This window comes from Podarcis melisellensis (genome assembly GCF_964234715.1).
Source record: "Podarcis melisellensis genome assembly, chromosome: 17".
NCBI lineage: Eukaryota > Metazoa > Chordata > Lepidosauria > Squamata > Lacertidae > Podarcis > Podarcis melisellensis.
The window spans coordinates 4790120-4808607 of NC_138534.1; the positions used below are offsets into that span (position 1 = coordinate 4790120).

The following is an 18488-nucleotide window of genomic DNA, read 5'->3' on the forward strand; positions in this document are numbered from 1 at the left end:
GAAAGATCTGGACTGACTTCCCACTTTCTGCAGAAATCTATATTAGCATGGGTGGTATTCTTTAACCATTTGCAGCCCTTCGTTTCAACTATCTGCAAAAAATGGAGGGGAAAATTCTGTAAAACTCTTGTGAAGCTTTGATGGCTCTGCATACTGGGGTTAGTGAGTGCTGAAAGTGTATATGATTGTTTTTAGTTTCTAATGGTTAGAACCATCATGTTAATAATTATTGCACATGCTGTGTAAATGCAAACGCTGGTCCTTGTTCCAAAGAGGTTGTAGCTCAGTGGGCTTATATAAGTGAACAAGAGACCTCTTTTGCTAAGTAAGCATATGTTTCTTTTATTTAGTCATGGAAAATAAAAGATGACCCTGGAAGCAAACTACAGAAGAGACTCTGGGATTAAAACCTACTGTAAAAAATGACAATTGCATAAGTTAAGAAAGGGAAGCATAAGACCATTACATAATTTAATAGATTTTGCATAAAACTGTCTGTAAATGGTACGAACAGATCATTTGCCATTGTAACTTGTCACCTTTTTAAAAAGAACAACAAAACAAAGGCTTTAAAATCTATGCTGTTGTTAGGGAGGGAAAGAAATTAGCATATTATATAGTTCAGTGAAGCAGAAAAGTTTCCTGTTCCAGTGCCTGTTTTGCTAATGGCTTGATTTCTTGGTGGGCCAATTAACCATTTTTATGGTTGCTTGGAGTGCATTAGTGGGGATATTTAGCTTATAGTGAGTAGTCTCAGCAAGGCACTTTGTTGCATGACACCCACTAACATATACACCTTTCTATAACTAAGTGAGGACATTATACAGTAGTAAGTCCAACCATCTTAAGCATAAAACATCCCCAGCTGATGCCTGCCTTAATTTCTGAGGTAGGAGACAGCATATCTTCTTTCTGTACCTCATGCCACAGGATAACTGCTCTTCAATTTGGCAAGCTGTTTCTAATATGTAACTTTATTCTACTTTACAGTAGGTTATTTCTTTTCCTGTCTTCTGGGCAGGATGAACAATTCCCTGTTTTTCATTTTTTGAGATACATCTGTAAAACTCTCATATTAGCTCCCCGCCTCCTTTTCTTGAGGCCGTATATAATGAGCTGTTTCAAACTTTCTTCATGCTGTGTGCTTTCTAACCTAAACTTACTGTTTTCTAAATTATTTCCAGCTTAATGTTTCATGGAACAGAAATGCCCAGAACTGAACATGGCACTGCATGTGAGGTCTTGCTAGTGCTCAGTGAAATGCTACTAGCTATGTTTTACCTCCTCAGTTGGAGGCAGTATGCCCCTGAAGGCCAGTTGCTGGGAATCACAACTGGGGAATGCTATCATGCTCAGGTCTTTCTTACAGGCTTTCCTTTAGCATCTGGTCGGTCACTGAAAACAGAATTCTGAACTAGACAGATGTTCCATTGGCTTGATCCAGCAGGCTGTTCTTATGTACTTTTCCTGAGTCTTGCAAATGATAGTCCAGATTTCACATTCTCTGACCACTAGTACAAAGGCTGTTGTGCTAGCATAAGGGTGAGAATCATGGTTTGGCAAAATAAAATCCATCACAACTATTACACTAGCAGAAGTTGGTGAAACTGGTTGTGCAACAGGAAGTATTTGTGCTATAGTCATCTGTTGTGCAACCAGTCACAAGAACCATTCTGGCTTCTTGCACCTTCCCATTTATTTATTTATTTTATTTACCGTATTTGACTCCTTGGTCGCTTGTCACCTAGCAGGTGTCCAAGGGACAGAAGAACATAAACATAGGCACACTATAAAATAGAACCATTCTGCTAGTGCAACAGGGCTAAGGGACTTTCACTTAGCACCACATTGAACTTCGTTGATGGTTCTGCTGATCGCATAGCCAAAAATGGCATTTGTCTTTTGCATCCTAATTTTTGACTTATGGCTCAGTGGTTATTCTGGATAATCAGCTAACTGTTTAACCAGGAACTGAATTGTTGACAGTCAGCAATTGACCAATTAACAAAAGGTTCCATTTGAAACAAAGCTTGCTTGTTGTAAATTAACCTAGCGTGAATTTGGAGTGCAGTTTTAGGTGGGGCCTTTGATGCCAGTTCAGTTTGTGTGAACCAATGGGAAAAGGATGGTGTCCGATTCCTGAATGCTATTCAAAACTCATTATTGCCAATGGAAAATAAATGGCAAGAACAAATATATTCTTTCTCCTCCCCAAGCTAAATGTGCGTTTGTGTGGGAAAATTTTTTGGGGTGCACTACATATGTCATGAGTTCAAGTCTCTGTGTCAACAGTATCTCTTTATGGAATTTTAGGGGGGATGCTGAAAGTCATCTAGTCCAACCCCCCAAAGAATGCAGGAATCTCAACCAAAGCATCCCTGACAGATGGCCAGCCAACCTCTGCTTTAAAACGTACAAGGAAAGAGAGTCTACCACTTTCTGAGAGAGTCCGTTCCACTGTCAAACAGCTCTTACTGCAAGCTGATAAGTTGCATGACTTAATTGGTTGCATTAAGTCAATAACATCGAAAACAATTACTCTATAATCAGTTGCATTTCAACCAGCCTGAAGGAAACAATAAAATGTTTGCAGCTTTGCAAAATCACCCATCATCATTAATTTTGCAAATTGTTGCTTGCTGATCACTTGAACATAGGCACATAAAACAATTGAGTTGTTCGGAGATCCTTGATTTGTCTTTCCTGTAGAACTGTGTTGAGCAAAGTGGCTGTTCAGAGCCCCATCAGATGTGAAGAGGCCAGCAGTGCCCACTTCTCCTTGGGCTATTGGGGTTGGAGGGAAGACTGTATCCTCTTGGCATCTGTCCCTTTCATTATTGCTCCTTCCCTTTCTCATTGTGTTTCCTGGCTTTGCTGCATATATGTGCTGCCAAATTTATGCTAACTGAGCATCAGCCAAAGGAATTAAAGGGGATTGTTAACTTACAATCACTCATTTGCCGTCATGTTGAGTAGGGCTGATGCATTTTGTGGTATTTTATTTGTAAAGAGAGAGTTCTCTTAAAAGTGTGTGTGTGTGTGTGTGTGCGTGTGTGTGTGTTGTACATGTCTGTCCTCTTTGCCTGAATGTTTGGTTTGGGTTTAAGGCAATTTGGAAGTTTCGGTAGCAGGAAAAAGGAAATAATTTGCCTATGTATAACTTAGGTCAGCATTCATAACTGTTTTATTTTGATTCAATACTTAGATCATAAAGGCAGAAGTAGGTTGAAACGTAGCCCAAGGCACATCTTACACTTTTACCCTCCTCTTAAACACAGAATCCTCTGTTGAGCTAGTGTTTTGTTCTGTTGAGCTGAGTTTGCTGCATTTGTCCTTGAAGGAGGTTAGAGATCATCAGAAGCCTGGTACTGATATAAAGTGTTCTGAACTCAGCAAGTATTAAAATCATTTATTTTGACTTCCAGATGAGTGGCATCACTCCATAGTTCATCCACCAAAATGACCAGCAACCTCTGTGTTAGAACAAAACAGGACTGAAATAGACCTAGATAGTCTCATCCAGGAAACTGATTGCACAGCAACCTGCCACTCAAGCACTTGGGGTAGGAAGGGAATATTTGCAACTAGGTCTAGAGGGGAATTTTTCAGGATGAGTTGCAAAACTTCTTCATTTAGGGTGGTTGGAGAAGCCCTTCTTTGAAGGAAGTGTTGGTCCAATCTCTTCCTGGCTTGATATTATGAGCCAAGAAAAGCAAATGGTTAAGTATATACCATATTTTTCACTCTATAAGATGCACCAGACCACAAGACGCACCTAGTTTTTGGAGGAGGAAAACAAGAAAAAAAATATTCTGAATCTCAGAAGCCAGAACAGCAAGAGGGGTCGCTGCGCAGCGAAAGCAGTGATCCCTCTTGCTGTTCTGGCTTCTGGGATAGCTGCGCAGCCTGCATTCGCTCCATAAGACGCACACACTTCCCCTTACTTTTTAGGAGGGAAAAAGTGAGTCTTATAGAGCAAAAAATACGGTAGGTTGTACAGTATGTCCAAGGACTCTGTCCAGCAGCTGAATGAAACAAGCTTACGTGTGCTTTGGTTACCTTCCCTGGTGACCAAGTCAAGGCAAATATGAGTGGTTTCTATTCTCAAAGTGGTGGTGGTGGTGATGATGATGATGATGATAATTTATATACCTCCCTTTATCAAAAGATCCCAGGATGGTGCACAATACCAGAAATGCACTACAAAACACCAACGATAAAAACATAATAAAAACATAGTAAAAAGCATACACACAGCCTAATCGTAAAACAAACATATTAATAACACTCCTCTTTCCCTACACTTTTACAGGCCATAGATCATTTAATAGCCATAGGCCTGGGTTAAGAGAAATGCGTTTTCCTGGTATCTAAAGACATATAATGATGGCATCAGGGGAGTCTTTCTGGGGAGAGCATTCCACAATCTGAGCCATCACAGAAAAGACCCATTCTCTTGTTGCTACCCTCCAAAATTGGAGGGGGGGGAGCTAGAGAAGGGCCTCAGATGACAGGCACTACAATGTGTCAGAATGAGCCTCCTGAGGATTTATTCACACATCCCTGGCCAAGCTGGAGAAGGCCTTAGGCCACCAGAAGGACCTCCACTGGATGACACTGTGAGGATGCAGCAGTGTTGGAGAAATAATGTTTCTTTGCCATCACTGCCACTATTGAGTAAACCAAAGAAGGAGCTTTTACCTGAAATCGCGCAGACTTGCGGGGAGTCTTCTGCCATGTTCATTCAAATCAGCTTCCAAGCTGCGTCATTGCCTTCAGTTTTTTAGTATACCAGGGAGCCAGTCGGGTCCTGCTTAGTATATATAATCTGCAAGTGTGTAAAAACCAAAGGCATCTGGGAAAACTTTCTTGAATGTTTTTCTTACTTTAATGCTCCCCACGAAACAAATTTCTAGAAGCTTAGAATTTCTAGAAGCAGCACTTTTCATTCTTTTTGCTGACTATGGCTATATCCATTCATTGGGCAGTATCCAATGAAATACTGTAGGACTTCTAGTGGTGCATTCTAAGTTCCCCCTTCCTCTCCTCTTCCCATGCACTCCCTAAACCTGTTCTAGATTTCCTCACACAATCCAGAACAGAGGAAGGGGAGGGCATAGGTGTATGTGTGTAGGGGGAGAGGGAAGGGGAGGCGATTCTCTTCAGTTTCACAAAGGGAAGACCTTCTGTTAATTGAACTGCTTTGTTGGATATCACCCATTGCTTTTATCACTTGTGTTTGGTGTCTCTCTCACTGAGTGTTTAAAACAGCAGTGTGACCCATACTTGACCAACCTAGACCAGGAATAACAGCTACAACAAAACCAAGAAAGAGTCTTGTGGAACCCGATATACTATTTATTGTGGCATAAGTTTAATTAGATGCATGATAATGCTTACACAACATAATATAGTGATTCTTTGTACATCTTTTCTTCATTTTAGGACAGGAAGCTGACCAAAGCTGAGCAGCAGAGGTTTAAAGAAGAAGCTGAGATGCTCAAGGGATTGCAACATCCTAACATTGTCCGATTTTATGATTCCTGGGAATCAACTGTTAAAGGAAAGAAGTGCATTGTATTGGTAACTGAGCTGATGACATCTGGAACACTGAAGACGTATGTTTTTTCTTTCACAAATTTGATATAGTGTTTTTTTAAAAATGTATTTTCACACCTGCTGGGACTGTTTTCACCCACTCCCCCATTATGTGGTTGTATCGTAGACCAGACACATCAAAGTTCAGACACTTGGCACCAGAGCTGTGCCATATATGGCATATATGGGATATATGTAAATATCTTGCTACCCATCTGCGGCATGGTGGTTTGCTGATTAATCTGTATGGTTGAAATCTGCTTCATGTCAGTACAGTGCACTAAACAGTGTTGAATTTGAATATGAGGCAATCAGAATCAGTAAAGCCACAAGACTCATTGGTTGACCTTGAGTAAACCCTTATATGATAGGTGGAATAAAGGAAACAAAAACTGAATACAAATAAGCCTTTTAAAGTTCTATAGAAATTATAACCAGTGTAGTTAGCATTGATGGTTAAGTTTTCTTTGGGGTGGGATGGGGGTAGAAATAGGAGAGTGTACTGAGAAGTCTCTTGAGTCAGTGTTCCATGGCAGCAGTGAAGATCAACTAAATTGCAAAATTGCTGCAATTAACTGATTTTTAGGGATTACTGATTTCAAGCTGGCAGATCATATACATTATGTGACTTGGTTTTAATCAGGAAAGAAAGAAAATGTGCTGGGATTTTTGTACTGGGGCTGAGAAAGCATTTCTGACTATGTAGAAATTCTGTGTAAAAGAATATTATGGAATACACAGTGTAACAAGAAAGATGGAATGTATGACTGAGGGATGGAAGCCTATTCTGTAATTTTCGTCTAACCCTTCTCTAATTTCTACCACTACATTCCCACCCCCAGGGGTAGAAAACTGTTCAGCAAAAATTAAGGCTGTAAAGATAAATTTAAAATGTCAAATAACTTCATTTTTACATTGATGCTACTACTTGAATTTATAAGACCCCCCCAAAAAAGAGAACTTGTGAGTTTACCTGTGTGAAATTTCAAATTTATGGTGGGTCTCCCTTGTGAAAAGGCCTATAGCTCATCAATAAGTTACTGTATGAGATGTATAAATCAATGGGCCTTCTGTTAAGCTCCAAGAGAACTGAATGGCTCAGGATGTAACAATCAAAGGCACAATTTGTAATAGAAGCAAAAACCAAGAATGCTGCTGATAGCTAGAGAACAAACAAAATTAAATCATGCTTAATAGATATCAAAGGCATGGGAGACCTTTTCAATTGGAACTGAAAATGTCATAAAGTGGGTGCTTGTCAACTACGTATAGCTGGGCAGGGAATTCCAAAGTCTAGGTGCCACAGCAGAAAAGGTCCTGACTCGAGTAGCCACCCACCTTCCTTCTGAGCTGGGGTAGGAGTGAGGGGAGGGCCCTGGAAGCAGGGCCTGCAGATGATGATAATGCAGAGGTGGATTTACATGTGAGGGAGCAGATAGTCCACCAAAAACTCCAATTTTTGTTTGTAAGCACAGATTTCTGCATGTAAGCACTGTATTAATACAATAACATCTGCATGTCCAAATTAATAATTTGGCAGTCAAATGATGGATCACTTGAGATTTCCACAAGACAGTGGTGCCATAGGTCAGTGTCTGGTTGTTGGTGGTTCATGCCCATTCAGGGACAGCTGTTGACAGGATTCCTGCATTCCTGGAGGTTGGATTATATGACCCTCGGGGTCCCTTCGGACTCTACAATTCTGTTATTCTAAGGCCCACATATAGCACATTAGATGTGATTGTTATAAACAGTTGAGACAGATTTCCTTGTAGTATGCTGACTCCCTCTTTATCTTTTGGTATTCTAACCCAGTGATTATTTTTCATTTATGGAACCCCTGCTCATGTTGTGATATCCTGCAGAACCCAAACATCACAAAAACATATTAATATTATTGGAATATTACTCAGAATCACTGAAGTGTCAGTGTAAAATTCCACAGAAACTTGATTGAAAGCACTATGCAAGTGGATTAACTTGATGGGGTGGTTAACATCTGCGGTGTGGTGTTCTCTCTCATAGGTACTTAAAGCGTTTCAAAGTCATGAAGCCAAAGGTGTTAAGGAGCTGGTGCCGACAGATCTTGAAAGGGCTGCATTTTCTGCACACAAGGACCCCTCCTATCATCCACCGTGATTTGAAATGTGACAACATCTTCATCACGGGGCCCACTGGTTCAGTGAAGATTGGCGATCTGGGACTGGCCACCTTAATGCGCACATCGTTCGCTAAGAGTGTCATTGGTGAATATAGTGTGTTTGTGTACTCCACTGGAGAGCCACTTGTGGTGTCTCTCTCTTTGTCCTCAGTAGAGACTGGAATCTGCAATTGTATCCAAGCAGTGCTACTGCTATAGTGCATAAAGAGTTCAAGATCAGGCTTCCTAAAGTCTGCCTCTTGACTTGTTCCAGTGTAATGTTTCTGATCCACTGGAAGATTTTGACCATGAATGAAAAACATTTCTAACACACTCCAGTGTAATGGTTTTAGGTCCTAAATTCAGTACCCAAATTCTGCTGCCTCATAACTGAAATCTAGAGATTGAAGGGTGGACCCTAATACATGAGCTGCCATATTATGGTTACTCATCTGCATTAATTCATTCAAGGGCCATTTGCTAGGTTGAAGCCCCCTTGGCTTGTTCACACAAATCAAAGGCAGCTAACAAAAGTTTGAATACATGTGAAACATAAATCCAAACAAATAACAAGACTAAGCACACTAATAACAGAGTCCTTAAAGGTAAAGGTAAAGGTACCCCTGCCCGTACGGGCCAGTCGTGACCGACTCTGGGGTTGTGTGCTCATCTCACTTAAGAGGCCGGGAGCCGGCACCATCCGAAGACATTTCCGGGTCACGTGGCCAGCATGACAAAGCTCCACTGGCGAGCCAGCACCAGCGTCGCACACGGAAACACCGTTTACCTTCCCGCTATAAAGCGGTACCTATTTATCTACTTGCACTTAGGGGTGCTTTTGAACTGCTAGGTGGGCAGGAGCTGGGACCGAACGACGGGAGCTCACCCGGCTGCGGGGATTCGAACCACTATTACAGTATATAGGATGCTACTGCATGGAAAGAAGCAGCACTTGCAAAATGCTTGTTGGTGGACTGCAGCAGTCCAAAATGTGGAAAAACGTTAGCTTCTTTTTACTTTTTCTCCAGGAACTCCTGAATTTATGGCTCCTGAGATGTATGAAGAACATTATGATGAGTCTGTTGATGTCTATGCTTTTGGAATGTGTATGCTGGAGATGGCGACCTCTGAATACCCATATTCTGAATGCCAAAACGCAGCTCAAATCTACCGAAAAGTCACCAGTGTAGGTGTAAATGTAACTTCTTTGTTAGGGTAAACTTGTATATTGGGAGCTTAAGGCAACTAAGCCAATTATTCAGAACTAATGCTAGTCCTGTTGCCCTGCAAAGCAGCTGCTAAACTTAGCCTGGACTTATCTGGACATTGCTGAGTTTTTTCTAGAGTGACTGATAGTTTCAGGTGTGTCATCTGCAGAAGAAGTTTAACTACTGTTTGGTGTTCAGATGGCACAATATGCAAGGGTAAGCTTGCTTATTTTAGGCCAAAAAATGAATGGATGGTTCCTTAACCAAACTTTGTCTATTTATTTATTTATTTATGTATTTAATTTCTATACCACTCTTCACCTGAGGATCACAGGGCAGTTAACAATATTGAGCTGCATAAGTGTCAATCCCTGCATAATCTTTTCCTCCCAGCTTCATAGTCAGACTGGCAACTCAAATGATGTGTTCATTCAGACATCAAAAATAGCTTCCATGCATCTATTCTCTGGCTAATGTGTGTGGCTTGTTCTGTAGCTGTAATGAACTAGTTACACTGAAGGTCGGTGCAGTGTGTGTGTGTGTGTGTGTGTGTGTGAGAGAGAGAGAGAGAAAACAGATCAGAGGAGAAGGATTTTGTGGAAGTATTTAATAGTAAAATCACAAGGATTCTGCCTGTCATTGCCAAAGGTGCTCCCTCAAGTTACCAGTAGTTGCAGTTTTCACACTTTACCATATTATGGTATTTTCCCACTTGGCAATAAAGGTTGGTCAGGACTAGGTCAAAACACAATGGTGGGACAGAAGGAAAATCAAAATGATACTCTCTTTCTACTAATTAACATGGATGCAATTTATTGAGAAGTTGTCTTGTGCAAACTGTATTGTCATGAACAGGAGCTACTGTGCTTTTGCACAGCTGTTTATTTCTACAGTGCTCTGCTCTTCCTGGCGAATTGTGCCTTGTGGGCCTGAGCTCTCATTTCCCCCTCTGCTGCCTGTAATGACATCCCAAAACCAAACATTTGAAGCAGCTGCTTCACTTTGTTTCATGGTAGGGGAGCTGCTTCTGGGTATTGCCTAATGTACTTTTTTTATATGTACATTCAGAGTACAATATCATTTTAGCATACTAGCCAGAGTACTCAGATAGTTTTGATGATATTTATGTTTCTCCATGATGAAACTGATACTTTCCTTGATTGTACATTACATTATAATTTCCAGGAGTTGAGGATACATCCTGGAAAGACACTTTAGAGGTATAGAAGACAAAGATTCTCAGCTTTGTGACAAAAACATTTTGCAGGACACTTGTGTGTTCTGTGTCCTCAAAGAAAGCAACATTGGGGTGTAGCTTATTCTTTATTAGGTTAAGCTTCATGCACAGGAGAGAAAAGTTCTTATTTCTGGCTGAGAATGGCCAGATATGGGTAAGAAGAGATTAGTCAAATGAATTAGAATGATTTTTGACCCCTTTCACAATGCATATTACATAAAACCTGGATATCCAGCTTGATTTTGTTTAGAAGCAAAAGCTGGGATTTTAAGAAAAGGAATAATGGCTGCAGTTTGCAAGTCATTTGGGTGGTATTCACTGTGACTTATTTCCAAGTGAATGTCTTCAGGATAAGGGTTTATATGGTTAAGATCTACTGTACTAACTTAGGTTGCTTGGAGGAGCAGTTGGGGATTTTCCATAATTCTGTGTAGCTGCAATGGAGAGAACTCCTGCTGGGTATTATCTATTAACATCACTTCTATTCATCACTTCTCTCCTAGGGCATTAAACCTGCCAGTTTTAACAAGGTTATTGATCCAGAAGTGAAAGAGATCATTGAAGGTTGCATTCGACAAAACAAATCTGAAAGGTCAGCAGGTCTATTTTATTGTGCTCTTCCTCACTCGAAGTTGTGCACCCTAAATTTAAGGGGTGGTCATTGTGAGTTTAACTAGGGAGTTGTTGGTACAGGCAACAAAAAACCTGGTTAAGCAAAGCATTCCAGCTTTGCATAGTGCTTTTAAGCACCTGCATAATGCCTTTCGAAGAAAACTGGGAAGCTTTTACTGTTTCACTTTCCCTCCCCTCCCTGCAACAGCATGGTCTTGAGTGAAGGGAAATTAAGGTGTCTGCTTGATTTCCCCTGAAATACTGCTAAGTGCTTAAACTGTAAAACAGTGCCCATGTGGTGCGTATAGCAAGATGTTGATGCAGTTCTGTCTCAGAGAAGCTTGTATCTGTCTTTAATTGGATCTTTAAAACTTTTTGTTTAGTATTTTTTTGATTTTTCATAAATGCTGGCTGTCCAATTTTGTTGTTTTTAAATGCGGTTTGTCAGTTTTTAAGCAATTGTTCTTGTTTTTAAATTTTGTTTGTTTTTTGTGTGCTGAATAGGTGAGTTATAAACTTATTGGATAAATAAATGTAACACCTATCACAGAAGTCCCTCAGGGAACTTTAATATGGGATGAAAGCAACCCACCAGTTGTCAGTTATACCACTGGTGTGGGTAGGGCCAGATTTAGGTTTGATGAGGCCCTAAGCTACTGATGGGGCCCTTTATATGTCCAGCTGTCCCTTGTCAACAACAAATTGTCACTGTTTTTTGTGTTGAATATATGCTATATGGTAATTTATGGACCTAACAGGTCCATACACAACACAAAACACTGTTGCTGTATGTAAGGTTTTTTTGTTTTTTGTTTGTTTTGGAAATGTACATCCCGTTCTCCCCCCCCCCCTTTAAATTTCCCAAGGGAGTGGGACCCTAAGCTATAGCATGTTTAGCTTATACGTAAATCCAGCACTGGGTGTGGGTATCATAAGACACTCTGTGATTGCCCATTATTTTGTTGCCAGGTTATCCATCAAAGACCTTTTGAATCATGCCTTCTTTGCTGAGGACACTGGACTTAGAGTGGAACTGGCAGAGGATGATGACGGACTGAATTCTTCCCTGGCTTTGAGACTTTGGGTAGAGGATCCCAAGAAGCTGAAAGGCAAGCACAAAGATAATGAAGCCCTTGAGTTCAGCTTCAACTTGGAAACAGATGTCCCAGAGGAGGTGGCTTGTGAAATGGTATGTATTACCATTGCTTCCCTTACCTTTTTTCTTTCTGAGTTGACAGCGTCTCCAGCCGCTTCTTATTTGCTAAATTCCAAACATGGAGTTTACTGAACCATTTTTTTTATTCCCACTTTTACACTTTCCTTTAGAGAGTGTTGCATTTTTATTCTTTATTTCTTTGCTACGCTTTTATGTTGCCCAGTCACTGATGCTTTCTGGGCAGTTTATATGAAGGTTAAAACCATAAAACAAGACTATTGCCATGGGCAGCATAGGACGAAACGTTTTCCGTAGGGGTAAATCTTGACTTCTTTGTTGCACACGGTTCAAAGATTTGGTTTACAAGGAGAAATATTTTTGCAACCCAGTCCTACAGAGGATGACACAGAAGCAAATGTTTAGGAACGTCTCCCTGAGAACTAGGCTAGGCTAGAACTTTCTCCATGGAGCCAAACTAGAGGTTAAGTGGGAGTTCTGTGCCTTGAACTCCCCACCATTTCTTAAAAAGAAACCGCACAGGAGCAAAGGGGTATAACAACCCATCTCCATTCCGTGGCCTTGATCCAAAACTCTCTCTCCACCCATCTACCCAGCTGCTTTTCAAGAAACAAAAAAAGTCTGTGGGGGGAAAGTGGGGTTCCAGTCACAGAACTCCCACTTAACTTTAGCTTAATAGTGCACTCCACCCTGCTCAGAGCTGCAAGTTTAGTTTTCTGTGTGCAGGGAGACATTTGGACAGATAGTAGTGCATTTTACGTACAAGGCATAAGGTCACCTAAGGACTGGTCAGCTTCTTGCCAATGGGTGAGCATGATTTCTGAAGCTGTGGTTTTATACTCATTTACAGTATGTGAATCGTAAGCCAGCCAAGAGCTGATGAAGTTTTTGCATTAGTGTAAACAAGTCTCTTTCTCCCTCCTTTCCTCTTACGGTTTTGTTTCATTTATTCTCCTTTGCCCAAGTTATCTGTTTAGACTGCAGATTCTTCATTCTGCCTCACTGTTGCCTTGGTTTTGTTTTCACAAAACATTTGGCTACACAGCAACCTGACAAGTAACAGCTGATGGCTAATGATACTGCAAGGAGTCATATCAGTGCATCTGCTCATATGTATATGCGCACAATTGACTACTGCTTAAGCATCACCCACCAGCCAGCTATGAAGTCTCCTAAATTGTTGTTTCAGGATGCTTTGTTCTGTGTCTTATGAATGGCTCTGTGATGTTGTGCTCTAAAGCTGTTGTTTGGGTCTATTTTCCCTTTATTTTTCAACTAGGTTTGGATGTGACTATGCTAACAGTTGGTAGCTAAGAACCTCCCCTTTGACGGTTCCATTTTAATGCAAGACCTGTGCTTGAATTCCTTGTCTTTTAAACTGGATCACTACTTGAAAATATAACTGTACGTCCCATCAGTAGAAATCTGTCATAGATAATTCAAGGATTTAGCAAGAGCCACTTGTTACGTGACTGTTTTCATAATAATTCCTTTTCTGGAGTAGGATGGACAGTATTGTGGTTATATTTATCTTGTTCTAATTAACTTGTTCTAATCAAGTAACATAAATATCAGAGGTGGGGAATATCTGGCCCATGAGCCAAATGTGGACCACTAGGCCTCTCTCTCCATCCCTTGAGATTCCCCTAGGCCGTGCCCCTCACTGGCAAGGCCTTGGACCTTACTTGAGTGTTCTTACTTGCTTGGAATGTGTCCTTGAGCTGCAATGATGTCTCTTGTTTTCTGGAGAGGTGTGGCTTTTACATGCCTAGAACATAGTGTACTATCCAAAGGTAAGAGACAGATCTGTTGCTCTGTCCACTTTTGCTTCTGTCTCTACCCATTTTCATCACAGTATATTAATGTTGAAGACAGTCACATAAGTACTAATTAGTATTGATTCAGCCAATGTACTTGGCCTTAACCCATAGCCAAAGTGTAGCAGCACTTGAATTTGTGGGTCTATATCTTGCTTGCTGGACGCGGGTGGCGCTGTGGGTAAAACCTCAGCGCCTAGGACTTGCCGATCATATGGTCAGTGGTTTGAATCCCCGCGGCGGGGTGAGCTCCCGTCGTTCGGTCCCAGCTCCTGCCCACCTAGCAGTTCGAAAGCACTCTTAAGTGCAAGTAGATAAATAGGTACCGCTTTATAATGGGAAGGTAAACGCCGTTTCCGTGTGCTGCGCTGGTGCAGGCTCGCCAGTGCAGCTTCGTCATGCTGGCCATGTGACCCGGAAGTGTCTCCGGACAGCACTGGCCACCGGACTCTTAAGCGAGATGGGCGTGCAACCCCAGTCACGACTGGCCCGTACGGGCAGGGGTACCTTTACCTTTTTATCTTGCTTGCTGTATTGTTTGGCGCTCCATACAATAGGTCCAAGATTGATCTAGTATGTGGTCATTGCAAGTTCTGTTGTAATGGAACCCTGAGTTAATGTGAAATTACAGAAAAGCATTGCTAAACACCGATGGATACCAGTTCAGAGGAGCAGAGTTATACTTAATAGAACCGTTCTTTTTTGATGTCCAGGTGAAGTCAGGATTCTTCCACGAAAGTGATTCTAAAGCTGTGGCTAAGTCCATCCGGGATCGTGTCTCCCTAATCAAGAAGACAAGGGAGCGGAGGCAGGTGGGCTACCTGGAGGAGAGAAGAGACTCTCAAAGCAAGCTGCCAAGTGGGCTACCATTACTCCAGCCACAGGGCTCATCATTCACCACTCCTTCCCAACAGAGCAGGACGGAGTGCGAGGAAACAGAGGTGGACCAACATGTCCGACAGCAAATCCTTCAACAAATGCAGCACAGCTCCTCCATTGCTGGTAATGAGCAACCAAAGGCAGCCTGTCCTCCCAAATGCTATCCTGAACTAAGGTTATAAAGAGTGAATCAGAGCATCATTTTGTTCATCCAGATGCATCTCCACAAAGCATTTATTGAACTCCTGGCACTTTTCTGCTTTATTGGAGGTCAATTAGCATGTAAACTGTGACATGTATCTGTGGCAGTTGCCCACAGTTTGAATTGTTGGCTAATGTCATGTACATCGGTCTTTACCAATCTGATGCCCTTCAGATGTTTTGGACTAGAACTCCCATTAGATGTTTTGGGCTGAATCTCCAATCAGCCTCAGCCAGCACAGCCATGATGATCTGATGGGAGTTTTCTAATGGACAACCCTTTTGCTCACAACCATTTGCCTACTCAAAATTGCTGCTCAGCCCAGTTTCTTTCTCCTTTACTGATACAAAGACTTGTACCATTTTTTTTCCTCAGAAGGGAAAAGCAGCTTGGGGTAGCCAAGTTGTGTGGCCGTTTTGAGCCTTTTCCTCCTCTTCTACGCTGCAACTCTTCACACAACATAGAGCCACCTGCTTGCAGCCACTTTGCCCAATAAAAGAACATCTGAGGTCAGCAGCTACCCATGATGTTGCTCCCTGTTCAATTGATAGACGTGCCACACTGGAGTAGTGAAATTAGAACAGCAGGTTGATCGTACCTCCATGGCACTGTTGGCCAGGCAGAGCCACAAATGAAGCAACTGATTAAAAAAGTGTAGAATATGAATACCATTTGCTGGGTATCCTAAGTGGGGAGAGTTCTCTTGAACTCAAGTCCTGCTTTCGGGCTTCCCATGGGCATCTGGTTGGCCACTGTGAGAAAAGGATTCTGGACAAGATGAGCCTTTGGCCTGATCCAGCAGGGTTTTTAAAAAACATTTTTTCAAATGTAGTAGTTGTAGTTGTAGTAGTTGTTGTTGCTTACCCACCCTTCACCTTAAGGTCCCAGGCAGGTTACAACAATTAAAACGTAACATTAAAACAAGAGGGTCAAAACTAAGTACAATTCCAGTTACTGTACAAGAAGACATTTGATTATTCCCAACCCAGAGTAATGTTCCATTACAAATCAGACCTTATTTGGTGTTTTGTTTCCTTGTCACCATTTGTTTGGCATAAACATGTGATAATATTGCTTGGTTCCTTCACAAACCGCTCCATGTGTTGAATATTTCTGATAAGGATACTGGCTTAAAGGTCAGGAGTTAGTCCTTGCCAAAGAGCATATAGTTCCCAAAACAAGGCATGGTCATGGGTTGGTGTCACTGGCAGAGCTGAGAAGAATTCAATGAAGAAGCCTTTGTTGCCTGATTTCAGAATTTATATGGAATGCAAGTTTGTCATGTTTATGCCTGCATAGGATTACGTTCTGATAAGTAGCTTTATCCTCTTTTGTTTTCACAACCATCTTGTGGTGTAGGTTAGGTTATGGGAGCCTAAACCACTGAAGCTCATGAACCCTAGTTTAAACTCAGCACTCTATCCACTGCTCCAGACTGGCTCCTAGTAGAAGCAGGAGATAATATTCCAAAGAGGTTTGGGGCATAAGTACCTGAAGCATACAGTTCAGTGGCAGAGTACCTGCTTTGCATGCATAATATTCCAGGTTCAAGCCATGGCATCTCCACATAGTCCTGAATTCTCATTCTTGTCTGAAACTCTGGAGAGTTTCTGCTAGCAAGTATAGACAACATAGACCAAACTGAATGCGGTGGACCAGTGTTCTTACTTGATTTAAAGCAGCTTCCTGTGTTCCATGTAGAAAACTTAAGGATGCCAGCTTAAAAGCATAGGGTTAATTATTTTTTTTAAAGATTGGATCACCCTTCCTTGCCACCCTCAAGTAAATATTTGATCCTTGTAGATGAGGCATTTGTAGACAGCTCCTGTTATGCCCCTTGAATTCAGTGTAGCACTATAGCAGTTGTTCCATCAGCACAAGGTTTTCATCTTACCAGACAGAAAGATGTCTCCTCTCCTGGCCCCATGCAGTGTTCCCAATTTCGGGAGGTGGGGTATGGAGGGAGGAGAAGGGTGGAGAAGCTTCATTGTACTAGTGGACATCCTTTTGTGGGATTCCACCAATGGGGCCAGTTCATTAAGTCCAAGCGGTTTGTCTGCATGAGGCAGTGATAGGGAGAAGGATGGGAATTGTTATGGATTCTTCTGAAACAGCTTATCTTTTGTTATTTCCCTCCTCTTACACTGACGCAGCTGACAGTTTATCTGAGAGAGGAGCAGGTTCAGTTATACTTTCGGATGCCTCCAGCCAACATAGCCTGGCTTTCTCCTCGGAACAGATTATGGGCCCCCAACAGGCCCCCAATCTCTCACAAGCTGAAAACAGTGTTCAAGGACACATCTACGCTTCCCAGCAGCTGGTGGGACATTACCAATCGATGGCAGGGGTAAGTGACCTATCATTTTCTTAAATATGGTAAGAGAACTGCTTGTATCGAGTTTCTGGAAATGTTGTCGTGTCTGTGCTAGTCTTAGAGAAGGAATAAAATAAGATAGCTAAGGCAGTATCTTTTATTCAGTCGGCCTCTGTTGATTCAGGATACACAGAATTGAGATCTATGCAGAATTCTCTGACAATTATAAAACTTCCTGAGCTTAATGGTAGGATATAAGTTAAAAGGATATAAACAACATTTACTTGTATGGATTTTTCGGATAGAGGGGCATTAAACAAAATTGTGATTTCCCATCATTCTACCTTCCTTTTGCTCTCTGTGTATAGACCAGGCCTTTGTCTTTTTTAAAAAAATATAGAAGTCCACCGTTTAAAGGTCCTAGGTTTCTCTAGTCTATACATGTAGTAAAATCAAGATAGCCTAGAATGGGAGGAGTCCTGAACTTGTTCCACCATGTGTATCCAGAGGCACCCTTTATCATCCATTGAGTTTGCCTTTTTGTAGAATTATAGAATTGTAGAGTTGGAAGGGATCCCAAGGGATGCCTTGGAGGAGGAATGTTTTCCTAAGAATGGTAGTGAAAGGTGTAAGAGATGCGTGGGGACCCTTCCATACATTCTCGTAATCTGTTGGATTCTGCAGTAATGTAAGTAATGTTACAACAGTGTTTTGTGTGGCTCACCAATGGTATAGGTTCACAATCTCTGCTGTGGGTAACATGTCTCAGGATGATGTACCATTTCCCCAGGAGAATATGTTGCCGGAGAATGCAGGCAGGGCAGCTGAGACCAGGAGAGCTGAAGCACAGGCAATCAATTAGTTTTTCTATGAACGGTCCATTTAATTATCTTTTTGTTAGGTGCAACAACAGCCAGCAAATGTGGCCCACCCCAGCGCTTTACCACTAATCCAGAGTCAGCCTTCAACCCTACCCACCCACAGCTTGGCCCCCCCTGTGGTTCCTCAAGCCCAGGCGTCTCCTGTTGCACTTCAGCAGTTCACACCAAGGCTGGTAAGGGCTTCCAGGGATAGTCCGACTGATCTGATGGTCCTTTCAAACCGTCATTAAAATAGCATCTCACAAGGGCATCTTGGACTCTGAGCCATACGCCTACAAGGGACTTCACACCATGACCAGAGCAGGCAGTCACATAAAGTGGGAGATAACGTAGCAGGCGTTCTTGTTGTTGAAAAAGAAATCTGTCCGGATGATGTGTGCCGCTATGGAGAAGTTGCATGGGGCAAATGCGCAGCCTCTGGGTTGT

The 18488-nt window shown here is 41.9% G+C and overlaps 2 protein-coding genes across 22 annotated transcripts in view; one reads left to right on the forward strand and one right to left on the reverse strand.

Moving 5' to 3' along the window:
- Positions 1-18488, reverse strand: part of PFKFB1 (6-phosphofructo-2-kinase/fructose-2,6-biphosphatase 1) — a 294172-nt gene that overhangs the window by 89715 nt on the left and 185969 nt on the right. The gene's annotated exons all lie outside the window — the stretch shown is intronic.
- WNK3 (WNK lysine deficient protein kinase 3) overlaps positions 1-18488 on the forward strand; it is an 81577-nt gene that overhangs the window by 22922 nt on the left and 40167 nt on the right. For 20 of the 21 annotated variants that reach the window (XM_081895152.1, XM_081895155.1, XM_081895150.1 and 17 more), the window contains 8 exons: positions 5446-5618; positions 7624-7844; positions 8767-8924; positions 10687-10775; positions 11765-11984; positions 14500-14788; positions 17021-17214; positions 18083-18235. In XM_081895152.1, the coding sequence (XP_081751278.1) occupies positions 5446-5618; positions 7624-7844; positions 8767-8924; positions 10687-10775; positions 11765-11984; positions 14500-14788; positions 17021-17214; positions 18083-18235 (1497 nt within the window). The remainder of the gene's footprint in view (positions 1-5445; positions 5619-7623; positions 7845-8766; positions 8925-10686; positions 10776-11764; positions 11985-14499; positions 14789-17020; positions 17215-18082; positions 18236-18488) is intronic. The other variant, XM_081895157.1, reaches the window with a different exon arrangement.